The sequence below is a fragment of the Haliotis cracherodii genome, unplaced genomic scaffold, assembly GCF_022045235.1.
Source record: "Haliotis cracherodii isolate W230 unplaced genomic scaffold, xgHalCrac1.p SCAF_10, whole genome shotgun sequence".
NCBI lineage: Eukaryota > Metazoa > Mollusca > Gastropoda > Lepetellida > Haliotidae > Haliotis > Haliotis cracherodii.
Window position 1 is genome coordinate 54,303,693 of NW_027266265.1, and position 17,788 is coordinate 54,321,480.

Genomic DNA, 17,788 nt, shown 5'->3' on the forward strand with positions numbered 1-17,788 from the left:
AAACAACAAGTCTCTAGAAGTAGTGAGTAGTGGGTCAACCTCTTCCTGGAACAAACAACAAGTCTCTAGAAGTAGTGAGATGTGGGCCAACCCCTTCCTGGAACAAACAACAACTCTCTAGAAGAAGTGAGTAGTGGGTCAACCCCTTCCTGGAACAAACAACAAGTCTCTAGAAGTAGTGAGTAGTGGGTCAACCCCTTCCTGGAACAAAGAACAAGTCTCTAGAAGTAGTGAGATGTAGGCCAACCCCTTCCTGGAACAAACAACAAGTCTCTAGAAGTAGTAAGATGTAGGCCAAACCCCTTCCTGGAACAAACAACAAGTCTCTAGAAGTAGTGAGATGTGGGTCAACCCCTTCCTGGAACAAACAACAAGTCTCTGGAAGTAGTGAGTGGTGAGCCAACCCTTTCCTGGAACAAACAACAAGTCTCTGGAAGTAGTGAATGGTGAGCCAACCCTTTCCTGGAACAAACAACAAGTCTCTGGAAGTAGTGAGTGGTGAGCCAACCCTTTCCTGGAACAAACAACAAGTCTCTGGAAGTAGTGAATGGTGAACCAACCCTTTCCTGGAACAAACAACAAGTCTCTGGAATTAGTGAATGGTGTATTGTTTTCGACTGCTTGTGAAGTATTTCAGTTTGTATTATTTATATTAAGGCATGTCAGCTTGACGAAAAAGAGCAAATGACGCTGACTAAGGACGTTTATAACGTTGAAGTAGCCACGAGAACAGGGATGAGGAAAACACAAAAGGTCAAGAACGGGGCGAATCTTGGATTCGAACTCACAATCAGTGAATCCTTGAGGACTATGTGAGCTCATTAGGACCCCTAAGACCATTAGGCCAGCCTGTTCCCGTGAGAAGTGCCACTGAATTCATGAGCTCATAATTTATGGGACCGCAAAATAACGCTTCACGTTTTTCTGTTTGTCGTTTTAACCCCTGATGATGGTTTTCTAGGATATAAATACTAAATTACATGCTATGTAAACTATTATTTTCAATTTCATCCATTTAAAACAACCATTTGGCCCATGTAAAAACAACACCCCACCGCGAAAACAACAAACAGCCACGTTCCATCGAACGTCACCACTCGAGTCACGAGAGTACCTTGAACAATGTCAATTATCACGTGCTATTTTGGAGATAGTAAATTCCGATAAAAATAATAATTTATGAAAAAAAATACAGATTAGGAGCTTAAGCTTGAAGTGAACATAGCATGTCAACGCCTAAGAATAACTACTCTCCATAATCCCCCGAAACAGATTCCAGTGGGCGTAAAATGGGCAGTGTCCATGTACGACCAGACCACGCTCACTTTTACTTGCCAGGGAGACACGCTTCTATCAATCATGTCAGAAATCTTTATTAATAAATGGCAGCCTAATCGCTGAATATCTGTAACACAAGCGTTCGACATACTTTATATAAAGGGTCATTTACTTAAGGGTGGCCCAGTCGTCTAAGGCGACGCGATTCGCTATGCAGAGTTGCGTCCCTTGGGCACGCCAGAAACCTATGATTGTGGGTTCGAATCCCGGTTCGCCCCAATTATGTTTCTAGGTTTGTCAGCACCATACCCGTGCTCGTCGGTTTCACCGAAGTGGTAAACGTCTGAGACCTGCATCACTTCGGGCTTTCCTCCCACATTAAGCTGACACGCTGTGATATAACTGGAATACTGTTAAAAGCGGCGTTAAACCCAACTCACATGTCTATTGTTAAGACATACAACTGCATTTTTTCAGGTAATTACCAAACAAATAAATGACATAAACACGATAAATACATTACTTATACATGGCATATACACGCTCTATCAAACAATTGGTTTGCGACGTTCTCCTTACGATGAGAACTGAAGTTGATGGGCTAATTGTAATCGATCTCAAGCCCATTGTCCCCAATCAAGCATGAAGAATTAGGGTAACTAACTCCCCACTCTACTGTATATTTAATTACAGACAACGGTTTCTTGTACCGATACATACACACAACAGCCTCATCTTTTAGAGAGATGCTCCATGAACGTGTTTCTATCAAGCGTAGGTCTACGTGTTGTTTTAAAGAAGTAAGTCATACGATACATTGAATTCACTGTCACTGTGACCTGTGAAGATCTGGGTTAAAATAGATCTTCAGCAACCGATGCTTGCCGTAAAAGGCGACTGACTATGCTTGTGAAAAGAAGCGACTATCGGGATCGGGTGGTCAGCCTCGCTGACTTGGTTGATGCATGTCATCGTACCCAAATTGCGTGGATCGATGCTCATGAAGTCAATCACTGGATGGTCTGGTCCAGACTCGATTATATATAGACCGCCGGAATATTGCTGAGTGCGGCGTTAAACCAACAAACAACAATGCTGTCATTGTCTACATGGCCGTCTACACAGGGACGCAATGAGCTCCTCGACTGTGTTGTGTAACACCACACTTAGCACTATTGCACCAAAGAAAGCGACCTGTCAATAATCAAGCCTGAACCAGACAATACAGTGACTGATACTATGAACAATGCTGAGTGCGCCACACATGAGAGAGAGAGATCATGGTTTTACGCAGCGTTCAGTTAAATACCCTCCATATCATGGTGTGGCATACAAGGAATAGATATCAGACAATGCACCCACGTTGGGAATCAAAAACTGGTCTTCGACACGAGAACTCTTTTAGACTAGGCTATCTCATCGCCCCCCATCCATATCTACCACTGAAAAGAAGTCAAAGAACACCCGATTCTTTCATATTACAATAGTTCATCTGTCTCGACACTTCTAAAAAGGACACTGTTAGCCATACTACTCAAAAGAAGTTAAGGAACACCCGTTTCTTTCATATTATCGTGTGTTGTTTGACTTATTATGGGTAGTGTAGTTAAAAATGTCCAATGTGTCAATATATTGATTTTGGATAAACTAATCGCATTATTTAAAAGAAATTAAAAAAATTAACAAAACCTATAATTTTATAATACATACATTATATAAGACGGCAACGCCAGAGAATAACCAATGTCGAATAGGGGCCGAAACAGATTCCACTGGGCGTTATGACATAACAGTGATGACAGTTATATGAATCGGTTACTGAAAGTCAATGATACACCTACTTTGTGGTTTCGTGTGGGTTGTAGACATCGAAGAGGAGTGGTATAAGCGAGGTCTGGCCGCTCCTCTTCACAGCTGCCGCTTGTTCTGCCACCTTAAACTTGCCCATGAAACTCTGCAAGGATGTTTCATATAATTCAGTAGCACTCCTAGAACCACTCAGAAATCATTCACAGAGGAAGCTATTAGTCATACATGTAGGCTTGAAAGGAAAATACTTTCCATACAGATATTTCATACCTGTGTTAACTTAGGTTGAAGTTGGACTTTAAAACATTTTTCGTTTCAAAATAAAAAATATATTAAATAATGAAATAAAAAATGCTTTAACCTTTAAAATTAAAATTATGACAGGAATAGTTACTTGTAAGATTTAGGAATACTGATACTGTCCCGATTGTATATATACAACAGTTTGAATTGCAAACACGTTGAGATGTAATCTTTGTTAACAAAAATACGCAGCACAAGTTACTCTGGTCTCTTGGTCCGGTGCTCTGCTGTTTAAACAGGACACTTGTCATTCTGTGAAGCCTTATCATTTCCTTTATACGATCACAGTTATTTTTGGAGTTGAGTATACCATTATTTTAACTCTGTTTTGGCTTAACCTTATTTGTTATATAGTTTGGCATTTTGCTTTGAATATCATCTTGTGCTCAGGAAATGTTGACACAAGTGTACAAAAAAGTAGTTTAGAAATCAGGATTATTTTCCTTAGACTATCCGACGTTAAATGTAAAACGTCAACGCCAGAGAATAACCAGTTTCGATTATCCGAAATACACAATACAGGTACACTGGTCAGTGTTGTTGTTTACCTGGAGGCGGGAGTTCCTCTGATAGGTGAGCAGAAGGTCAAGAACCTCCAACACTCTGAAATGTCAAACACTCTATTGTAGGAAGGCACACATACAATATGAGGGTTACAATTCCCAGCAGGTAGTGACTATATCTAAAATATCTGAGTATCTTAACAACTGACACCGTGTGCTGTAAACATACACAACTTGTAAGAGCATGCATATTAACATTACTACAGAAAATATCCAGAAGACATCGCTTCAAGTTCGTTGTATGTAGGACAAAGAAAGGGTAGACACAGTTTTATGGGTAACAACTTCTTTATAATGTAAATGATTCAGTCTTGCTCGACAACGGTATAAGGATCTATACCGAAACGTCACTTTTTACAGTATTAAAGAAGTTGTTATCCATAAAATTGTGTCAACCTTGTCATCCGTCAACGTCTAAGTGAAGCCTATCCAACAATTTAGGACAAAGAAAGACGGTATTCCTCTTCTATCCCATAGTTAAAATCGTGATTATTCTTAGAGGCATATCCTCTGACAATCATCTAGCCTCATAATTCCTAAATCGAAGTCCAGCCAATCTTATCTAACATGTATATTGTATAAGTACTTTCTGAACTGTTCAATCTTCCTCTGGTTCCAACAAAATTTAAATTTCTATAAAAAACGAGTTCTTGTGCGAAAATCTATAAAATATTTTTTTTGAATAAACTCGAGAAACTCTTATATGTGACACAAGATAAACTGTCAGCAACGGACATGTTTACAGAGCAACAGCTTTATACACATATAACATTTGACATATATATCGATTATTTGAATGTAAAATGCAACATGTTATATACCTTTCTACCTTTAAGAGACCATTGCCGGTGTAATAGGATTGGATTACGGTCTCGTTTAACTGTGTATAAGCTTATGGAGAGGGTAGTTCCTTGAGGATAAGTACATGCAATATGGAAGAAATCTCTGGTACAGTTTAATGCTCTGATCTGGGGAACTTAACTGTGTGCAATAGAGCAGCATTTTGCAGAGGCTCTTATATACCTGACCGCCTCCGTGGTCTAGTGGAAGAGCGTCCACCCGGAGAGCGGAAGGTCGTGGTTCGATCCACGGCCGCGTCATTAAAAGATGATACTTGTTGTAACCATGTCTGAGGCTCGGCATTAACAAGGCCTGGTCGGCTCGGGGTCAGTATACTGTGTCTGAGTGGGGTATTCATGTTAAACTGCGGCATGGTATCTCAGTGGGAAAACACTATAAAATCGGCATCAGTCCAGACTAGTACAAGCAGCCACACACACACGTGTATACACGTCGCTATTTAAGTGCAATAATCTTGGACGCGACGCTAAACCCAATTTCACCTCATCCCTTATATACTTGTGCTCGGAAAGGGATGCAGAACCATCCCAAGAAGTACAGTAACCTCGATGACATGTATCTCATCAAGGTATGTTAAATGCAGGTTGTGTAGACCACCGGGGATGCATGTTAAGTATAATGAATGTCTACAGCCTCACGAATTAGGATTGGCTGACGACAGGTCCTCGAACATTGCCATTCTACCAAAGGAGTGAACTGGAATAAGAAACTCGAGAATGAGATGGGTCTCATAAACTCAAGTTGAGTATGCGAACAATTAACAAGAAGAAAGCCTCGTTGCATAGGTATCAGACAGTTGGAATCGTACAGAGGACTTTGCTTGAAGCAGATGTTTATTGTGATTATTGAAATAGTTTCGTCGCTGTTATATATTGAGGGGAACGTACTGGAACTTGGCGTTGACGATGGCTTCCGTCTCTGTGTGTTTCTCATATCTGTCTATCGTTTGGTACTGCGTCACCTGCTTCATCGCCTCCTTGGAGTAGCCTGCAACATCAGCTACTACGTCAGCATAGATTATGCACCAAACCATTAGCATTTCACTTTGTCTTAATTTCACAGTGTTCTGGGGCTATAAATACACAGTGGACTTGATGCTTAACCGATGCAAATGCTGTCATTTCGTGTTGTTATTGCTTGATTTACGAAGATGCTGATCCCAATTTCACAAATGAGGAATAAAATATAAAACTCCTAGCTTTATTCCTTTTGGGTCTGTTACCCTCTTTCAGTCATAATAAAACCTCCGACTTTGGAAGGGAAGTAACTCTTTCTATTCGGATTCAAAGACAAGACACCAAGAAATGTGTGTCTTTTGAGATTTAATTCCTCTGATTCCTCTGATTAGCCGTCATATGTGACTTTCACATAAGAACAAGATTCATGATTTGGACGCGTAACACCAACACTTTGTTGTAATGAGTTTTCCCTCTATGTATATACAGGACAGTGTATCGTACACACCCTTTTCCTTGTCCTTGGGGAAGGGGAAGTCGTGTCGGCCGTCGAGGAGGTTGAGGAGGGGAGGCAGAAGTTGCAGAACGTCTTCAAGGTCAAGGTAGTAGCCGAACTTCACGAGATGGTACAGTAACCTCAGCACCTAGGAAATGCAGATACATTTAGTGACAGACATACCATGCACAGCACATGGGGCTGTCTTACTAGACAGTGGGTGCCAATTTGCCAGAAATATTGTCAGAATAAAGATGGAAATACAGTTTAAAAAATAAATACCGATTTTGAAACAGATGTCCCGCCTACTTTTGACGTCATCGGAACGCGAGGCAAAAGCAGCCAATTTAACCATCTGATCCTCAATTCTGTCGGCAATAACAACAAGCGTGGAACGCTAGGTGTGTAATCTGAGTGGCGTTCAATACGACATTTCCGGTGGAGATGTAGCTCCATAGTCGTCGACTTGTGGGAAGAAACGACTAACATAGTGGATCAACAAAGTGACTAAAGTTTCACCCCATTATTCCGGAAAGTGACCACTTATCTCCCTTTCCAGATGACGTTTAAATATGGCAATCAATCGGGACTATTTTCCTTGGGACGCCCGGATTAACAGGGGTTCACTGTATAGAATATACATCACTCCTCTTTCACCATTCCTTAATCCGGACACTTGTTAATCCTTTAGTTCCTATGAGGTATGACTGCTGCTTGTGCAACAAAGGCAAGTTTTGTGTTTGCATTTAAAAATGCAGATTATATATTGCATGTAAAATTGCTCGACGTCTTATAATAGATATCCAATTTAAGAAAGAATTCTTTGGCATTTTACTGCAAACTAGCGAAGATTCAAGGCTGGCTGTAGTCCTGATACAAGTATGACAAGAGGAAGAATGATATAAATCTTCGGAATGAAGGCATGTCTGTATGAGATAAGACACATCGTGTTAGATCGTACAACCCACACTTTGCAAACAACTTAGGGATCAGTTCGAGGATTACCTGTTCGACGAGCATGTTGTGACCGATGTCCGAGGCAATCATGCAGGTGTTCTGGGACAGAAACTCCGCGATCCAGTCTCTCAACACAGGGAAGATAGCGACCAGCTCCTTCACAACCTGAGACATACGTATAAACCTCAACTACACTGTACGAAACAGAGGATGGGTAACATCGGTGGTCGATCAAGTCGATGAAGATAGGTGACTCTTTGTTGCAAAATTAGATTTTCAAAATGGAGTACGTTAATAATAAGATCAGCAATTAAATGAACACAAGGTGTCAACATTATTTTACTGTTTGTCGTGTTCTTATTCTATCCTTGCTCTCTTCTAAGCTAAGATAAGCAACCATATAAGACTTATGATCCTTCTGCCAAGTGATCTCCTTAACGGCTGGCTCAGATGTGTTTAGCGCAGTGATTTGCTTTGCAGAGTTGCGTATCTTTATCAAAACAGGAGCCGCAGCTCGTGTGTGCAAATCTCACATTCGCACCAAATAGATCCTGTACACAATTTTTGGATAACAACTTTTATATTTACTGTAAAGGCGACGTTTCGGTAAAGATTCTTATACCTTTGTCAAGCTTGACAACGGTATAAGGATATATACCGAAACGTCGCCTTTGCAGTAAATAAAGAAGTTGATATCCATATATCGTGTATTCTTTGTCATCCGTTAACAAAATTATGATCCTTTGTTTTAGTGGGCATACCGGTGCTACAGGGTTAAACCGACGTCTTAAACATAATTCTGAGCATTGTCATTATCGGTGGCCAACAAGCAGTTGATATGCCCCTACTTGAATGCTGTTCAGAGTGATGTTCACCTCCAACGTACTCACTCACTCTAAGTAAAACCACATAATACCTAATATGTGTATACGGAAGTTGTAATACAGTTCAACATCGGGCACCTCTAAGTCATTCGGTCAACAGACATTCGGTTTAACGGCGCATTTAATTATCTGCACGGACCAACTTGTTTGGTTCCAGATCGGACTCTTTCACTAACCGACTTCAGAGTAAACCCGAAAGGTGCTAACTGACAGTTAGTCAATGAACAGACACTATCCCATTGGAACAAGTGTTAGTCTGGTGATCATAGGCACGGTCCTGGCATAATTACGTTGCGTTATTTCCCAGTATATACCTGCTCTACACAGTGCCCTCTACCGAGCATCCTGTCATGGATAAGTCCTTGTAACGGGGATATAATCGTTAAACATGCACTTCACGATTAGCCGCAATAAGTCCACATAGCACGTTAATTAAAACGCTTTCTTTGATTTATACACAGTTATAGCGCTTTAGCCCTCCGTCGATGAAGTCAAGCACACATGACTTATTTCATCAATACAATGCGTTTCACGGCGGTTATTGTGATCAAACACATTATTATCATACTGAGCGGAGATCAAATTACGGGTTGGTACTGTCAATATGGACTGTGTTGGCCAAATGTACGAGAATCATTATACGGTTCATATCGGTGAATAGTCCTAAATTTATACACACTCTGGCATGCGAACGAAACCCTCGTAATACCACAGCCGAGGCCGTCTCTACTTTGAAGTTGCGGAATTCATCGTCTCTCATTTTTTGCAATCGTTAACTTAAACTTGTGTCAAAAGCGTTTCATTACCTTTCTTCGAGAATAATAGGACTTACGTTTTAATGGAAAACAAACAAAGCCGTCTTTTAATGTCGTTGGGAAATATTTGCTTAACACTGTAAATACTCTGAAGCTTAATAACAATGATGAATGGGATAGCTAGGGGCAATATCCAGTTTATTTCAAAACATGTTTTGACCTCCTTCGTGCTATCTCAGTGCTGGAAACAGTAATAGTTCACACAATATAAATGTTTGGATTCCAAATGCCAGATGGACAAATACTCGTATATTTAAACATGTTTTGTCTTCTTTTTATTTTTAATACATTTTTGTCATATTACTATATTGATTTACGTGTGAAATATCGCATTACTGGTGTGCTTATTTTAATTTTCCAAATTTATTTGAAGGGACTACTCAAATCAAATAAACAGGTACTGTTTTTGAGATATGTGCATACTTATCGCAAGCTCCGACATTCATACAGTTTGGCCCTCACTCTAAGAAGGTTCATAGTTAACGAACTCGCACACAATGAAAGTGAGTTCTTATAATCTTTTATATCACTAGTTTTACCTCAAAGTACGTAGACCTTGTCTTTACACAATTATATTTAGTACATGTGACTTCATGTTTACACCGACAGCTATACAACAACCAGATGTATCTCGGAATAAAATAGTTCCTCAAAACGAGAGGTGACATGAGCTTATGTATGCTCAGTATGCTCAACGGGGACAACTTTTGTAGTTTCTGTACAACAAATGCACTCAAATAATATCCTCAGACGAAAAAGGTCTGTTAAGAATGACGTCAGTAAGACAGTCACAATGACAGCGTAATACATTTACATCAAGTTCAAGACGTCAAAATGGCCGACACGATAAACGTGACGGGAGATATTTCGGAAGTTGTTAATGAACCTGTGGCGGTTACATGTGTTAGTCATCATTGATCAACTGGCCGACCATTGAAAGGTGATTAAAGATGTGTCAAACAGACATTAAGGTAGGTAGACTGTCACTGTCAGTCTAGACACGGATCGAGTCGATGCTATAACAGTTTGGATGTGCATTTCTTCGTTTTGTTCATTGGGATGGGTCGTAGCGAGGATATATGTGAACAATCATGCAGTCAAACTATCTGACGTTTCTCTATGGTATTTAAATGTACTATATATTCGTGCTATGGAATTCCCAGGGTTTCCCCAGGAATGTGGAAGTAATCCCCGTCAGTGTTATGTCATTTCAAGAACACGGTCTCGTGAAAAACGTATGAACGTCAAATTGAGTCGTTCATACACTTATGAACGTCAATTTCGCGGTCATGCGACCGACCTCTCGTCTAATGTTTAAGCCGTATATCGTGTAAACTTCGAATTAAAAAAAAGTATATGCATATGACCAACACGCCCAACTGGCAATGTTTATGAGGTACTTGTATATATAAAAACACGAACTATTTAAGTGATTATTTTCTATTTAGAAGGAAAGATCAGACACGTCCTATCGGTAGGGCTGGCACGATTTCAGGATTCTTCACATTAATCGCTTCTATATTTTTCACTGTTTACTTTCATGAAAATTAATATAATAGAGGTACGAATATGAGCACACCATATTTTGATGTCATGGCATTAGGATTACCCTTTTCTTAAACATCCAGTGTCATCAATGATTTCCAGTTAACAGTTCATATATTTTTCACCGCTATTTGCTTTTTGCTTTCTGCAGATATTTCTATTGGATATGGAAAGGGTTTTGTCGCTTTATTTACATGGTTAATACGTACTGATGTTCATGAACACCGATGAACACAATCTGTCAGGAACACTTACAAAGTCACCTTGACTTTTCTCCTCATCCTTGGAACCGACGTAGTCGTAGACGAAGCAGATGTTTGGATGATCTAGCACCGAGTAGTTGTTGCCGACGTCCACGAACAAACCTAGGATGAAAATGTAAGGGTAGTTTATAACACATACTCATGCACGTTCATGTCTTTAAATTCAATAATCAACAATTTAAGCTTGTAGTGATTGTTGTCTTGGAAATTTAGAAGTTCCTGGGCCCATTTGCACAGAACAATCTTAGTTACAATCAATCTTAAGCGGCTACAATCAACCTTACAATCATCATACAATTGTCCTATTCCACTTGCACAAACCGATCTTAGCGCGATTGTAAGACGGCTTGGAGTTAAGATCGCGATCTTAGCTAAGATTGAAATCTTCAACGGTGGAAGTACGAATATCTTAAACTCGACTCCTGTCTGCAGTTGTCTGCAAACGCGCATAGCTTGCTGCGCATACAATTAGTGGAACCGGTAACGACAAACAACACGTGCCCCCTCCATCGCACCTTGCACAGTTTCAAGAAAGGTCACAATTATTCAAAGAAAACGATTACTAGAATGATGGCATATATTCTTGTCGGCATTAATACTGTCGTGATTTAGGAATTGTTTTCTATTGCAACTAGACAAATACCTACTCATGTTTTTTTTATTAAAAGTATTGAAACACGAATAAATACATTATTTATTGACAATTTTTATTAATAATAATAATAATAATAATAATAATTCCTAATAACATAACACGTTAATGCGTGATCGTCATCTTTTTAAGTGATCTTTTCGTAAAATTCTAAATATACCCTTCATGTTTTCGTTTCGTTGCTATAACAAAGGATGTTGTGACTACCTTTTCAAAACACAGAAAGACGGAGAATTTCAAAGGTGAGATGAAATTTGGTTTAACGTCGCGTCCAAGATTATTGCACTTATATAGCGACGTGCATGCACGTGTGTGTGTGTGTGTGGCTGCTTGTACTAGTCCGGTCTGATGCCGATTTATAGTGCTAGACCACTGAGGTACCATGCCGCAGTTTAACATGAATACCCCACTCAGACACAGTATACTGACTCCGAGCTGACCAGTCCTTGTTTTAGCCGCTTAATGCCGAGCGTTTGACAGGGTAACAACAAGTACCATCTTTTAACGTCTTTTGGTATGACGCGGCCGGGGATCGAACCCCGGACCTTCCGCTCTCCGGGCGGACGCTCTATCACTAGACCACGGAGGCGGTCTGGAGAATTTCAAAAACGCATAGACGGGAAATAAGAATAATGAATAATGTTTCGAGAAAGCAGTTGTTTAATATATATTTAATGATAAACTAAAGCCAAAATGACTGACAGTCAGACACGAATGTGACCCAAAAGAAATATCGGGGGAGCTCATCGATTCAACAACATTAATACACAGGGTAAGGTAGATTGTACTCTTTGGCTTATACAAAGGGAAACCACTCCCATCTAGAGTATAAACTAAGATTAGCTGCCTTTGATTTATCCAAAAGGTCACGGACGTTACAAATCGCTTGCGGACGACTTAGGTTTTTTTCCTTCCCTTGTTTAGCGAAAAGGTATGTTGTTTTACACTTCTTTCAGCATTGAGTCGGGCGGGAATATTCCTATTAGCTATCGACTCTATAGTTATGTGGTTAACTATGGCATTTAACGATATTTCTGACGTTGAATCTGTTGTGCGTTCTTCATGTTGTTAAAGTGTCGATTCGAATCATAAAGTTTAACACAATAAAGAGGCAATGTTTGATCGTAAAGCAGATTATTTATGTGAAAAAGACCAAGTCTTGCACACCATTTTGTCAGGTTTATTCAGGGACTACAACGGCCGTAGCTACTTAAGATTGGTCCGGACCAATTGTAAGATCCGATTGTAGCTTACAATGATCTTAACCTACAATCGCTTTGAGCAAGTGGATCGCGATCTTAAGGATTTACAATAATTGTAGCGCTAAGCTTGCTTTGTGCATGTTGACCAAGGAGTTCGGAATCAAATCTGACAGAGACTTACCATAATGGGTACACACAAACCATCAGGCTACAGAATAATATATTCCCAAATAACAGAAGGAAGCAAGGGTAGAGTTAGACATACACATACCTTTATTAATATTGGTATCATAGACGAACTGAACTAAAAACACACGATTATGAATTTGTCAATTTATCTTATTATATCTACTAGAGTGAGCCAAGTGAACCAAGAATATGAAGAATCGAACCTAGAAATTCGGCATGACGAGCCAACGCTTTAACCACTTAGCCATCACATTGCCCAATTTGACATCGTACTTAAATCAACACGATTTATAACGTGCACACATATTACTGATGCATATTTTACCAAATTCTAATTACAAATCTATCAATATCTCAGAATATGTTTTTTCGACTAAAATGAAGGGTGTAATAAAGAAAAACCCAATCAACTGATGAATGGCGTCTGTGTATTAAAGATAATCACTTTGTGCCTTAAAAGAACCAGTGAAAGAAGTAATGTGAAAAGTATTGATTTGATATAAAGTTACGTCATAATATTTCATGAAATCAAATTTTTGATATGGAAATATGGCAGCATGACTAGGAATTAGTCTGAAACTTGGGGCAACAATTAATCACCTTATACCCAACATCATAGAATTTCAAAAATAATTCAATCACTCATATCAGCAGGACCTACCTACACGATGGGGAAATTAATCGAGTGGAAATTTGATTTTCTGATGGACATGTAAATTTGTTATTGACAGATGCAAGATAGATTTCAGGAGGAATCTGTTTGATTTACCCCGGTTGATTTCACCAGATGAGACTGACGGGCTTTTTATGTGACAAGAGCAAGTAATCAGCAATCTTGTTAATTACACCAAAGTGGCAGCGGGCATAGATAGACGAAAATAACAAAACACTGCACTGGCATCTTGGACAAAAATCAATTTTACAATAGCCCGTAGCGGGAAATATGAGATAGTATCACGGAATATAGCCATTGTCTAATGGGATTAGAGCGCGAGGCAGAGTACCAGGCCTGTAAAGGGCCTCACATGTGGTAATAGTGGTCATAACGGCCTTCCATATATTACTGATCCAGGCAAAGTGTTAATTTGTTCTTAGAAACCTTAGTAAACGGAGATATGCAAGATACGAGTGTTTGAAGTGTTGTAGCAAGACTGTCATGTTTATGTCGATGAAAGAGAGCGGGTGAATGGGATGGGGTGAGGCTTCACAAAGACACACACCTACAGTTCAAAATATTACGATATTCACACAGAAACCAAACAAGTGAAAATAATGATGTTGATGATAATACCGTCAGGTCATATCAAAACAGTCATATCATAAACGAAGCCTTTCCCATTCGTTTTTTTGCGTTTGTTTTTTGACGCATCAGTGACAATTCCCTATTTCGACTTGTACCAAATGTTTCGGTGGTTTTTTTTAGGTGAAGAATTGACTTGCCTTTGCATGTGTTTGTGCCGGGTGCCGCATACGCTACCTTTCCGCGAACACCTGATATCATCACTGTTTAATAGTGATTCATAAACACATGCTCATGATACAGTGGGAATAGTACAGAATGCAGAGATTTCTATTGGATATGGAAAAGGTTTTGTCGCTTTTTTTAAGATTGAAATTAAAAAATTAAAAAATGATAATTATATTTTAAACGTGGTTGAAGACATCGGCCTTTGGGCGTCGCGGTTATTCTATCAGCCATAATCTTGCGTAACTGAATTACTGATATGGACCAGATGCAACGTGTTGAACTCGCAACAGCACATGAACACATTAACATGGGTGAGCCATGTTTATGTATCAATCCACATGGCAATATTTCTTGAGATAAATGAACAATAATAGCCCTTCTACTCGCAGACCCACAGAAGCTGCCTGTGAAACCTTTTAGACTAACTCTTTCAAGCACAGGCGAACACATCTACAGAAGTTCCCAGGAACAACAAGCAAATACGCCCCGACTGATGATCGGACAGAAAACAGGTATCCTTGTAATTATCTGGGCACGGAAAGAGTAGGGCAGATGGCCCTACGGGACTGGAACAGGACTGTTGATATCCCCATAAAGTACGTAGTCGGCCCACAGTCACTCAAGAAACCTCCATCATATCTGGCATCGTATTCCCAGCCAGGTCGCATTAATCATCATGAAACATGCGCTGAAACACTAGAACATTATATGGAGGGTGATGAGACGGACATTTTGTCCTGTGTAAGATAACGCTGGTGGGTGACTACCTTTCGTTGCTGCACATGTTTCTTATCTTTCACAGTTGCCAACCTTTTTCTAACACTAATCCTTACCGTCACCTCGGCTAATTGTGTGAATGCATGTATAAAAAGGTACGTTTTTCACAGCGTGAGTGTTTTTACAATATCTGATTGTGATGCACTCATTAAGATTACGATGCAGAAGGGTAAACTTGGCTGCATCTGGTTCTTATCTGCCTCTTATTCTTCCACATTTGTGGAAAGTCTTCATTGTGATAATGTTTTCATTTCGTCTTTGTAAACCTGCTTTCTCGAAGCAGCGATAAAGGAAAGTAAACACCGCGTATGTCGGGTTCCAACTTCCAATGCAATTAAAAAAAATGCCAGTGGTTGATAGCACCTGGTCTGCACATTCAGCAGACAAACTGTTCTTCAATGCAACAGACGTATCCCAGATACGCTCTTACAGAATTTAGTGATGTCTCATCACTGTGAGTGAACCACATGCTTTCGTAAACTTTGACACATGTGCGGCTGGCCCGTGAAGATCCGGGGTAGAATAGGTCTTCAGCAACCCATGCATGCCGTAAAAGGCGACTATGCTTGTCGTAAGAGGCGAATAACGGGATCGGGTGGTCAGGCTCGCTGACTTGGTTGATGCATGTCATCGATCCCAATTGCGTGGATGGATGCTCATGTTTTCAATCACTGGATTGTCTGGTCCAGACTCGATTATTTACAGACCGCCGTCATATAGCTGGAATATTGCTGAGTGCGGCGTTAAACAACAAACAAACAACATGTGCGGCTAACACTACATCGATTCATACATTCATAATTTCCGTAAGATTGATAATTTACTGTTATTAAACAGAGTTACAATTTGTACAAATTTGATTTTTTACTAAGGTCAAGGTCACGTTTGTTCTTTGGGGATTGAAAAAAAGACGCATGAGCAGAAAGTTATTTATCATAGTATCCTCTAGATACAGATTGTGCATTTTCTATCAAGTGACGGTTAAAGTTAAATCTTCCCGTTACAGCTGGAAGTTTATGCTTGTGGTCCGGACAATGAATAAAAAGTAGAGTACTGTCTTACTTAAGATGTTCACTTTGCCGTAGCGTGTTTTAGATGCCGCCTCAAACACATTCACGCCCCGTGTCACGAGGAAGACACGTGAACAATCCCTGTTCTCTGTGATTAATCATCACGTGCAGCAAAACATAACCAAATATGCTCGAAGAATCTCAACCAAGAAATGATACAGGGAAAATGCATGAGAGCTATCATGAAGCACCAACTGCAGCAAGACGCTGTCACGTGGCGAGGAAATATTTTCCTTGAATGTTTGTCTTCTTACAGAAGAGAGGGAAAAGAGGTTTTATGGCTTTAGAGGACAATAACATGAGACCATCATCTGAGATCGAGAATGTTCTTTCGCCATTAGGAACGACGCAATGAAACGTAACCTGTATGTACGATTTTTAAAATGTCGATTGTCTTTCTTCTCTTTGCCTGCGTAACAGGTGCGCTGCCAGATCGCTGACGTTTAGTTGCAAAGATGCGCACTCACATGTTTATTTCAACACACTTTTTAAGCAATGACATACAGTGAAATACGTAATGTGTATATATCTAGGCGGTGCATAGCCGTGAATAACAGAAACACTGAGGATCATGTTACGGACCAGGCAGACAAAGAAACACAAACGGGTGTAGTGTTGTCGGCATGTTGTAGGTGGGTGGTTCCTATAGATGATGTTCTGAGTGCAGCGTATGTGGTTGTTGGTACTTTAGAGGAATCATACACCGGGTAATCAGGTTTATGTCGAGTACATGTCAGACATAGCAGAACGTCTTGCCATGTGTGACATGATCCTTTCACACTATTGTAGCACTACTGGTATGTGAGTGAGTGAGTGAGTTGGGTTTATCACCGCTTTTAACAGTATTCCAGTTATATCGCGGCGTGTCAGCTTAATGTGGGAGGAAAGCCCGAAGTGATGCAGGTCTCAGACGTTTACTACTTCGGTGAAACCCACGAGCACGGGTATGGTGCTGACAAACCTAGAAACATAATCGGGGCGAACCTGTATTCGAACCCACAATCATAGGCTCCTGGCGTGCCCAAGGGACGCAACTCTGCACAGCGAATCGCGTCGCCTTAGACGACTGGGCCACCCGTGCCCACACTACAGGTATGTAGGCCACTTTCGGAATATTCAAACCATAGATCACGACGGGGGACACAAGAAAAGAGTTTGGTTGGTTGGTTGGTTGGTTTGTTGTTTAACGCCTCACTCAGCAATATTCCAGCTATATGCCTTAGGTGTGTCTATAATCGAGTCTGGACCAGACAGTCCAGTGATTGACAACATGAGCATCGATCCACGCAATTGGGATCGATGACATGCATAAACCAAGTCAGCGAGCCTGACCACCCGATCCCGTTAGTCGCCTCTTACTACGTGCCTAGTCGCCTTTTACGTCAAGCATGGGTTGCTGAAGACCTATTCTACCCCGAATCTTCACAAGAAAAGAGCATCCGACGTATTCGTATAGTAATTGGAACTCGGTTTTTTTTATATGACGAGCCAATGATGTTGCCATTGGGCTATCCGGTCGTCGAGTTTAGATCGTTTCTTTAAAAAAATTATCATAGGACTGTCTGATGTTTAAACCGACGGAGTCATCAGCAAGGTGAAATAATTGTAAAACTAGCAACCGTTTGAAAAAAAACCAAATTGTTAAGATCCAAATTGCTGACATGTACATCCATCTCACTCAACCACGTTTTGGAAGTGTT

General features: G+C 40.2%; 1 protein-coding gene across 6 annotated transcripts in view; it reads right to left on the reverse strand.

The window, feature by feature from the left end:
- Positions 1-17,788, reverse strand: part of LOC139454534 (inositol 1,4,5-trisphosphate-gated calcium channel ITPR3-like) — a 202,863-nt gene that overhangs the window by 49,618 nt on the left and 135,457 nt on the right. For all 6 annotated transcript variants that reach the window (XM_071236311.1, XM_071236310.1, XM_071236308.1 and 3 more), the window contains exons 24-29: positions 10,723-10,832; positions 7,272-7,388; positions 6,279-6,414; positions 5,702-5,801; positions 3,939-3,993; positions 3,120-3,232 (exon numbers count right to left, since the gene is read on the reverse strand). In XM_071236311.1, the coding sequence (XP_071092412.1) occupies positions 3,120-3,232; positions 3,939-3,993; positions 5,702-5,801; positions 6,279-6,414; positions 7,272-7,388; positions 10,723-10,832 (631 nt within the window). The remainder of the gene's footprint in view (positions 1-3,119; positions 3,233-3,938; positions 3,994-5,701; positions 5,802-6,278; positions 6,415-7,271; positions 7,389-10,722; positions 10,833-17,788) is intronic.